The sequence below is a fragment of the Morone saxatilis genome, unplaced genomic scaffold (assembly GCF_004916995.1).
Source record: "Morone saxatilis isolate NCDOM2014 unplaced genomic scaffold, NCSU_SB_2.0 Contig10, whole genome shotgun sequence".
Classification (NCBI taxonomy): domain Eukaryota; kingdom Metazoa; phylum Chordata; class Actinopteri; family Moronidae; genus Morone; species Morone saxatilis.
In genome coordinates, this window is record NW_023339652.1 from 15,564,038 (window position 1) to 15,573,702 (window position 9,665).

Consider the following 9,665-nt stretch of genomic DNA (forward strand, 5'->3'; position numbering starts at 1 on the left):
CTCTTGGCAATGAAAAGTAAAACTGCTCTCCGTTTCTCTCTCGCCACACAGCAGAGAGCGACACTGAGAGATTAGATGTACTGTTGTGTGTGATGTGGTTGTTAATGGTAATGTAGCCGCTTAATCTCTGTTGGCTCAAAGATATCACGTTTTAAAGCAGCCTACTTCCGAAAAGCAAGATCACAGGGAAAACAACAGCACAACAACAACATCTGGTCTTCTGGATCAAACTGCACAAGCCAGGTAGGGTCATGGTGGAGAGGTTTAATATCTCTGCCATAGTGTGCAGCTGACCTTGTTACAATACAGAAAACTTGACTTGACTATAAACAGCCTTTACACATTGTGATGCAAAGATCTTGCTGCTAAACCACTTCCGTCAGTAGAAACTGTTGTGTAACAAGCCATCCATTGGTGGGTTATGCCAGCTGATTATCTATTTATTTTTTTCAAACAGGAAGAAGAGTATTATATACTTCCAAGTTAATGCATTTAGCTTGAATAAATAACGTCCAAAGATAACATGAATAGTCTGTTTTTTCTCTGTCAGTTCTGTTTTATTTGCAGTTCAGTGGGCAAAGGGTTGGTTTAAGAGTCAGTGGTTTACCACACGGAGTAAGAGCCAAAGTATGGTGCCCCCTTTTTGTTTTTTATTGAATCAAGATTAGTACTGAACTGAATCGTGACACCAGCATGCAGAATGGAGTTGTGAGATTGCCAAAGATTCCCAACCCTACTTTACAACTTCTTTCTGTTCCCCCAAATAGCTTTAAAATTTAAAATTTAAAATTATTTCAAATTTAAAGACCCACCCCATCATGCCTCAGCTCACTTATTCAAATAACATATTGTGTTAACATATTAAACGTTGGGGCGCTTGGGCAAGTTTGCTCCCCATGTACCAAGGGTAAGTCCCTACCGGCCCAGGTTAAAATGTTCTTTTTTCTTTTTTTTCTGCATTTCATTCCCCCTTTTCCTAAATGTGAAGCTAGCTTAGCATAGTTTAGCATAAAGACTGGATACCGGGGGAAACAGCACCTCTAATCTTTGGAATAAGCCTGACTAGCTTTTTCCACCTGTATGCTTATGCTAAGCTAAACTAATTGTTGCAGGCTCCGGCTTTATATTAAATGGACAGATATGCGATCTGTATCAATCTTATCCTACAAGTGTCGGCAAGAGGGTGAATAAATGTATATCCCAAATCAGGAAAACTTGACTTTGGAGTAGAACATTAAATTGTGCTTGTGTGTCCCTCATCGTGTGTAAGGGCCTCTGTTGTTGTGGTAATTGTTGCCATTGTTTGTGTTTTCCCTGCGTTGTTTGTCTGCGATTAGCACTTGGGATCCGTCCTTCCAACCAATCAAAGAGCTCTTTGTGTGAGCGACAAACAGCGCTGTTAATAATTTGGCTGTTAGTAGCATTTATAATTTATAATCACCGGCTTTGTTCACTGTCTTTTATCTCCTCCTTACATAACCTAATGATTAATGCTACAGATGGAAAATTTAAGCGTGTCCCCCTGGGCGGCGCTGTTGGCTTATTTTCTTCAAATGGTAGTGGGTGAGGCTGAGAAAACCAGCTTGCGCATGAACAAGGCGGCCTGTTGATGGTGGCGGTCAGGCAGCCTCATGAACTCGTTGCATCCATGACCTGGTTTCAGGGTTTGTTGACTTAACTCCAAGCAGCAATCTGTATGAACGTCACGCTGGACTGTTATATCTTTCTAAAGATAGAACACTGAAGTGTGACATAATTTTGTATTTTAATATACAGCATTTTACAGCCATTATAAACAAAATATAGTTGTTAATACCACAAATCCAGCTGGTGTGAGATGGAAATAGCATGAAAGCAAACAGGACTTCAGCCTTGCTAGTGTTGGTGAAGCTGTATGAGGCTTCAAGGTTGCATCATCTCCTAACTTTTCTCTTCAAGGTAACATAACAAACAGTCCTTCAGTTCCTGGAAGTGGGATGGACTCGTTGGCAGGGTAGAGGGCCCTATTTTACTCTAAAGTGTTCTTCATCAAGACCATAGAGCTCCGTGGAGGCCGATACGGCCAGATAATGCATGCTTCTGCAGGCCTGTAGTCAGCTGAAAATTGGCATTCCTGTGGTGAACTTGAGTGTTGGTGAATTTTTAAGACTTAGGCAAGCAGCCACTGTTGTTGAACATCTGAACAGACATCTTCGGAACCTTCCTCTAACGTGTCCTGTGTTTTATTTTAGGTCTTTTCTTAGAGGTAACAAAGTCCAGCCGAGGTTGAAGAAGAAGCACATCTCTGCCTTGTGAACTATAAACCCTGAGAACTTCTTCGCCTCTCGTTGCCATTATGCCGGGAATTGTGGAACGTATGGAGCTGAGGAAAGTGTCCACAGATGCTGATGATGACAGCACAGAGAGCCTGGATGGCCACTTCCCAGAGCCCATTGACTCTGAGAAGGCCACCATCGACAGGTCGGCAACCACAATGTCATGTATTTCCTTCCCCAAATTTGCAGACACCAGCAATCATATGACATGCAGCTTTGTTAGGGACTTGAGGTGTGCTTAACATTATGTAAAGAGAAACCCAGTTAATGCAGCAAGGGTTCAACAGTAAAAGCCTAATTTCTCAGCAAGTCTAGGGGAGGGATCTTATTACAGACTTCTTTCAGTAACCTGGTTAATTATGTGCATGTAAACATGTTAGGGTGTGAACGGTCATTTGGCCAGACCAAAGCGCAGACGGTTGTCCGCATTAACATGTTTAATTTGTCAATGATAGGTATTTGGGGCTAACAAGTGTTAATTAATTATGTTACTTATCCAGTTGGAGACTTTGGGCATTAACTCAATAATTAATTAAGTTATTAGGGTAGTTGATTGATAAGGATGTGCTGACCACCATTTTCACACACATCTTAAGTAAATCAAGCACCCAACACATCCACCCAACTTAAATAACCAGCACTGACAGGTCAGCTGATCAAAACTGTCACCAGCTGACATCTTCTGTTACTGCCACAATGTTTGCATAGAATAATATAAAGCTTTAATACTTTTTTATGTTAATCTTAGTTTTTTTGGTCTTGCAGTCAGTTTCTGGATGACAACGATGACGCAGAAAGCCAGAAGTTCCTGTCAAATGGGATGATGAAGAAGAAGAAATATGAGGAATACCATGAAGAATATGTAAGAGGATTCACAAGTCACAGCACTAATGTAGTAATGTAGTAAATGGTTTGATTTAATGCACTGTTCTGCAGGTTTGAACGGCACATTAATACCAAGAACAACTGAAGCAGGCAGTTAATATCAGAAAAAGATGTACAAATATGTCATACCATTTGCTGAGCACGAGGCAAGTTACCCAAGCTTATTAGTTAATATTTATGACGCGCACACACTCTTCAAACTTTGCAAGAAAAATGTGTCATATTGATTATTGTCAGTTCCTTAGGATCTCAGAGCAAGATTCTTTCTAGAATTTCCATTTTGTGCCTAGGTCCAATAATCCTACATGGGAATGGGCCAGAATGCAACACAGCTGGAAGACATGTTGAGTTTTGACTAAAGGACACTTTCTCTGTGTCAACTGGAAGCTCTCATGGTCGACAGTATACTCAAAATGAATTTGATATCCTCTGACAGGTAGTAAACTACTGTCAGTACTTACTACCTGTAATTAAAACTGTGGGGGCCTACCACATGATGGGGCTCGTGAGTGCCTGAGGCTGAGGGTAGGAGTATGTTAGTAAATCAAAAAATATGTGCTCTGCAACACACATAGCAAATGGCACTGCTTATTGTTCACATGAACTTTTCCAGTAGCACCACTCATATTCTGGGAAATGTTGGCAGGTAGGAGTTGGAGCGAGAATGGGTCCAATCAATAAAACTTAATAACTACTGGAAACACACGAAACAATTGGTGTCTAACAGTGCAGGAGAAGGTGAGGGTGTGTTTTCCTTGAATTACAGCGTGTGGGGGATTTACCAATGGCATTAAAGGCTTGTGGGCTTCACTGCAGCACTGCCAAATGTTTGCTCTCCCTGTTACAATGCAGAGTAAATACTTTAGAAGGTTATCATTTGTCATCAGTTGTCTGTTTTCCTCATACAGATCTCTCTTCTGTCTTTTCTCTCTGAGCAGCATCCCGGCCACACCTCCTTCGGGATGTCTGTCTTCAACTTGAGCAACGCCATCATGGGCAGCGGCATCCTGGGCCTGTCCTTCGCCATGGCGAACACTGGCATCGTGCTCTTTACGTAAGTACTGCAGCAGGCAAAACAAGGAAACCTGACAGCATGCATGTCTGGGTGTGAAATGGCATGACAGGATAGGCAGGTAGTTACTACTACATTCTACAATTACAGAGACGTATTTAAACAAAGAGTAGATATTGATATAATTTAATATTTCTTTAAAACTTTGCTCTTTCTTTTTCTCTGCATTAAAAAAAATAATAGCTAGGTTGTATTTATCCTCAAGGTTTTTGTCAGAATTATTGGCACCTTTATCCTTAAATGATCTCCAGTTGTACTTGCCTGACACTGGTTTCAGTTCCACTGTCATCCACAAGTGGATGTCTTTTCAAGTTTAATTATAGAGCAATTTAACTGACAGGAATGTCATGATGGGGTTTACAAGAAATACACTCTATGAACATTTCCTGCACACAGATAATGAGGTTGGTTAACCTCACTGGGTGGAACATGGAGGGAAGAATGTCATGTAAATGTGTACATAAAGGCCACTTGTACAGTAAAGTACTTAATTTAATCAAATAGTTGTTGAGACATTTCAGTATAAACTCTTATAAAAATATAAATTATCATCACATTACCACCTGAAGAGCAGCTCAACAACGTGGAGATGTTTGAACTCCCTGTACACCATGTGCCCTCAGTTCCTTTCATCCAGCGCTGTCTGTCCCGTGCATAATTATTATCAGCATTCATGGGTGACATACAATATTTGACACCCCTCTGTCATCCTACACTCCTCAATCCCATCCATGCAGCCCCCACCTCTGTCTGCTATCCACCCTCCTGCTGCGTGGCCGCCTCATGAGCTGGCGATGATACAGGGGAACAAGAGAGCTAAAACATAGACGGTGTCACTCCTCCAAAGCTGAGTGGAGTAAGTCAGTGGAGTAGAGGAATATTGCAGCTGGAAAATGATAGCAGAAAGGGTATAATAATAATGAACTCCTGCCATCTCCTGACAGCAGAGGTAACACACACATTCCTTCTACCAGCACAAATACCATCTTCCTGTCTAAAGATTGCAGGAAGCCGTAAAAGTAAAGCCCTGTCCCAGTCCTTCCATTGTTCCACACTGTTGCTATCTGAAGAATGCAACTGATTGATGCATTGACGTAGCATTGACGTGATACTGCACTGGTCATGCTATGTAGAAGTCATGTTGAAATCACACCTCGTCTCCTGAGACAAGCCCTCCCAAACACACAGCAGCAGCATCTTACAGCTACTTTCATGTTCTTTTTCCAGAGAAAAAATTCAAGTGTGAATGTCCACAGAGACTTCCTGTGTCTAACTGCATATACTATCCCTCATATTATACCTGTCCAGACCCCTCTCTTCCTTCTTTTCTCAGTTTTTGTCTCAGTTTTGCACTGATCGCTGACCTTTTGCTTTCCTTCTTCTTGCAGAATCCTCCTCGTCGCTGTGGCCATCCTCTCCCTATATTCTGTACATCTGCTCCTCATGACAGCTAAAGAAGGAGGTTGGTATTCAGTTAATTTCAGGCTTTTTCAGGATTTTAAAGTGGAAAATATATCAAACACACATTATTGTTTCAAGTAGACTGTATATATGTTTTAATACCAAACTGCACAGAGGAAAAAAGTTAATTATGGACCCTGGGGTTGGGGCCCCCGAAAGGGTCACAAGGTGAAAATAAAGGGCCGTGAGCTAATTACCTGGAAATACAGAAAGATTCGGCTGCACCAAACCATGTTTACTTTTCTCCAACGTTTGTTTTTAATTTCATGCACTGACTCATGCAACAGTTTTATTATTTGAAAGGCAGGAAAAGATGAGCAGAAGTAGCTGAATGGATAGATGTATTTTTACAAATGTTACTCATAGTCATAAGCTCTAAAGTCCTTAAAGAGTTGTTGGCTCCTCCACATCAACCAAAGTAAATCCTCAAATGCACAAAGTAGAAACTGCAAAGTCGAGGGTATAAAATACACCTGGTGCTTTTTTACAGTTAGTCCTATTGTCTCTGCTTCTGTCTGATACCTGGATTGTTTTCCACGGCTAATTCTCCACCAACTTGTCTGTTCTGACAGGATCCCTCATCTATGAAAAGCTGGGAGAGAGAGCATTCGGTTGGCCGGGGAAAGTAGCCGCATTTGTATCGATAATAATGCAGAATATTGGAGGTATGCAGTGATTTCATGTGTTGATTTGACAGTGGTTTACTGCAATTTAATACAATTGCTAAAATTGTACTCATACAAAATGTAGCTAAAACAGTCATGTCCTCTGTCCTGCAGCCATGTCCAGCTACCTCTTTATCGTGAAGTATGAGCTGCCTGAAGTGATCCGATCCTTCTTGGCTTTAGAAGAAAGCTCTGGGTGAGTGTGTGTCCTTTCGACAATAAACGTGTTTGTGTGTGTAAATGTGTGTGTGTGTGTGTACAGCTTATACAGTGCAGGCTCTGACCTGATTTTAACCTCTCTGCAGTGAATGGTACCTGAACGGGAACTACCTGGTGGTGTTTGTGTCAATCGGAATCATTCTGCCTTTGTCTCTTCTTAAAAACCTGGGTAAGGACCACTTTTGATACCGCTACTAATTTTTAAGAGGTACAATCTATGTCCCTTCCTGCAGTCTGAAGCCAATTTTGTTTCAGTGTTTGACTTCTATGTTCTTGCAGCTGTCTACAGTCACCTCCACCAAACCAGAAGTAACACTAGTCGAGCCCTTACTCAGCGTAGGCAATTATGAGTTACTGTAAAGTAACACTCAGATATAATTTATGACTTGCCTCAACTGGCGGAGCTCCAAAAAGGCTGCACACAGAGCCCACAGCCCAGATTATGTTATTAAGACAATTAGGCATGAAGCAGCAAATAGGATCAGGATCAAAGCTATATGTTGGGGTTTGATTTAATGAATGACAACAGCAATTAGGACTTTGGTGTTCACAGGCATTAAATTTGTATTCATGGATATTATATTTGGTGACTGCTCCATCCAGGCCTTAAAGGCTTCATTCACATTGCAGCTCCAGTCAGAACTGCTGCTCATATCAGATTTTTGTCTATTTTAGGACATGGTTCACAACCTAAAAACAGGAATGTGACCCACATCTGAGAACAGACACCAGAATGGATTGACAGCAGTGTTAAAAAAGACAGAGTAGCTGAGTGCAGAGTAAGAATAGCATAGCATAGCATAGCATCCAAAGCATACCATCACATCAATATAGGGAATCTCATCATCTGTGTTTTTTTTTTGTTTTTTTTTCAATTATTGAAAATGTCTCCTCTTAAGGCTACCTGGGCTACACCAGCGGGTTTTCCCTCTCCTGCATGGTTTTCTTTCTGGGGGTGGTAAGTACAGCTTCTGAAAAACAAATATAAATGTGGTATTCAGGCATACAGATGGGCACCTTAATATCTCTAAAGGCACGCCAGCTGCTGTCTGAGATAGATGCTGTTACAATCAATATTTTTGTTTTAAGAAAAGATCAATTGACTACGTGTGAGTTAATGGGGTAGCTCATGGTGACGAAACCACAGACAATCATTAGCTAACTCTGCAGTTTCCCCCCAAAGCTACAAAGGTTTTTAGATTATTTACGTCACATTTTGGTTTTACAGCCTGCGTCAGCACTATCGAGGCACAGCAGGCAGCTTTTTTAAAAGGTTTATTTAGTAAAAAGTGACTGTATGCAACAACAAAAAAACACCTCATGCTACCTACCAACCATCAAGTAGTATGCAGACAAAGTTAACGGCTAGCTAGTGAATTATGGAGATTCGGCAGCTAAAGAGCCAAATATTTCCCTCAGGAGTTTTCCCAAAACAGAGGTTAATGGAAAGTGAATTTGGCCAGAAACAAGATTCCAAATGAATAATGTGGTTCCATGTCTTTTTGATATTCATGACCAACTTTTAGCTTACGCATTTATCATATCAAAGTATAAAGTTGATAATATGTCATGTTGTGTTTACAGCTTGTTTCTGCTGCCCCTAATTTACCACAAATATTAGTTAATGCAGTTTAAACAACATAGCAGTGATGCTTAGCTAACCAAACTGTTAACTTGTTAATTAGCTGACTAATGACCTGACACTTAACCCCGTCCTCCCGTCACCTCAGAGTTTATGACCTCCAAGACAGCCACTACAGGGTGTATTACACTGTCTGAGGGCCCTGTTTAGAAACGTTTAACTGCAGTTCACTTGTACAGTATTTAATGTAGAACAAGGAATTGGAGAACTGCCACAGTGCGAACTCCTGTAGCAAGCAGGGAGTTTGGTAGTGGATTTTCTTCATTAATTCTTCTCTTGTTTCATTTATTTTATGTATTCAACGTGACTTCATATTGGTTTTTTCCAGGTGATCTACAAGAAGACCGTGCTGCCCTGCCCTCTTCCTTTCTTTTACCACCACTCATCCAACCTCAGCATGAACGCCTCAGCCATGTCAGGGTTGTACCCGCCAGTGAACAGCACGGTGAACATGGATTTCTCCCGCGCCGACATTTCCCCCGCAGTCCTCGGCAGCCACGACACTCATCACTCCACCGGCATCCACTTCGAGCCCCACCCTGACGATGAGGAGATGTGCACGCCCAAATACTTTGTCTTCAACTCTCAGGTACGATAGTCTATGATTGTCTACCATTTGAATCAGTCCAACAGACACAAATTTCCAAGTATTCGCCAAGACATGTTTGGTAAAGGTGGGGTTTTTAGGGTGTGTTTTGGTATTTGTGTGTGTATGCTTAGGGATTTGTGCCTAGGCCTATATGATCATAAATCAACACGAAGAACAGGACACATAGCATTATTGTATATTCACAGTGGGACACAGGGTTAGTTGTGCTAACTTGATTCACCAAGGTAGTGATTTTCACAATAAGAGGAAGCCGTTATTTCACTTTTAACCCTTTGCCAATTGCAATTTGAGAAATTAAGGCACAATGGAAAGGTTGTTTTGATTTAACCTTGTCTCGAAGTAATGGAGGTTTATAAGTGGCATTTCCAATCAAAGCTTGTTGAATCCCTTAGGGCAATGACACACCAAACCAACCTTGAAGAATAGTGAGTGTTGACTGATAATTAGCAAAAGCTTCAGTCTGTAATACTTGCTGATAAAGTATGCACAGTTCCAACTGAGGACAAGAGTGCTGGACTCAGACCAAAAGCTACAGGCGACCCCAATGTCCCAACACATTTAATCACCAACTATCAATTTGTTGTATCAAGCTAGGGTAGGTAACGTTGGAGAAACTAGTAAGAGACGGTTAGCTTTTGAAAGAATCCAACTGAAAGCATCCCACTCAGTTCCTTTCGGTCTTCCCCCAAAGCCAAGCCAAGTATTGGGAAATACATTACCTACCCTAACTATACGCACTGAAGTACATGGCTTTACGAGTGTTTGGTATATCATACTTCATCACTGTATCTTGAAT

General features: G+C 41.3%; 1 protein-coding gene across 1 annotated transcript; it reads left to right on the forward strand.

Moving 5' to 3' along the window:
- Window positions 1–2,195: 2,195 nt before the first annotated feature.
- On the forward strand, window positions 2,196–8,872 carry LOC118340868 (sodium-coupled neutral amino acid transporter 4-like). The gene is made up of 9 exons (XM_035679024.1): window positions 2,196–2,460; window positions 3,081–3,177; window positions 4,139–4,254; window positions 5,661–5,734; window positions 6,306–6,398; window positions 6,513–6,594; window positions 6,704–6,786; window positions 7,517–7,575; window positions 8,588–8,872. Exons 1-9 carry the CDS (start codon window positions 2,336–2,338, stop codon window positions 8,855–8,857), a joined length of 999 nt encoding a protein of 332 aa, XP_035534917.1. The 5' UTR covers window positions 2,196–2,335; the 3' UTR covers window positions 8,858–8,872.
- Window positions 8,873–9,665: the final 793 nt, after the last annotated feature.

Excerpts from the sequence above, each read along its gene's own strand:
- LOC118340868 (XM_035679024.1), top strand. The coding sequence starts at position 2,336 with ATGCCGGGAATTGTGGAACGTATGGAGCTGAGGAAAGTGTCCACAGAT. Across the intron at positions 4,255-5,660 it reads ACTGGCATCGTGCTCTTTAC|AATCCTCCTCGTCGCTGTGG; the intron begins GTAAGTACTGCA and ends TTCTTCTTGCAG. Across the intron at positions 6,595-6,703 it reads GCTTTAGAAGAAAGCTCTGG|TGAATGGTACCTGAACGGGA; the intron begins GTGAGTGTGTGT and ends ACCTCTCTGCAG.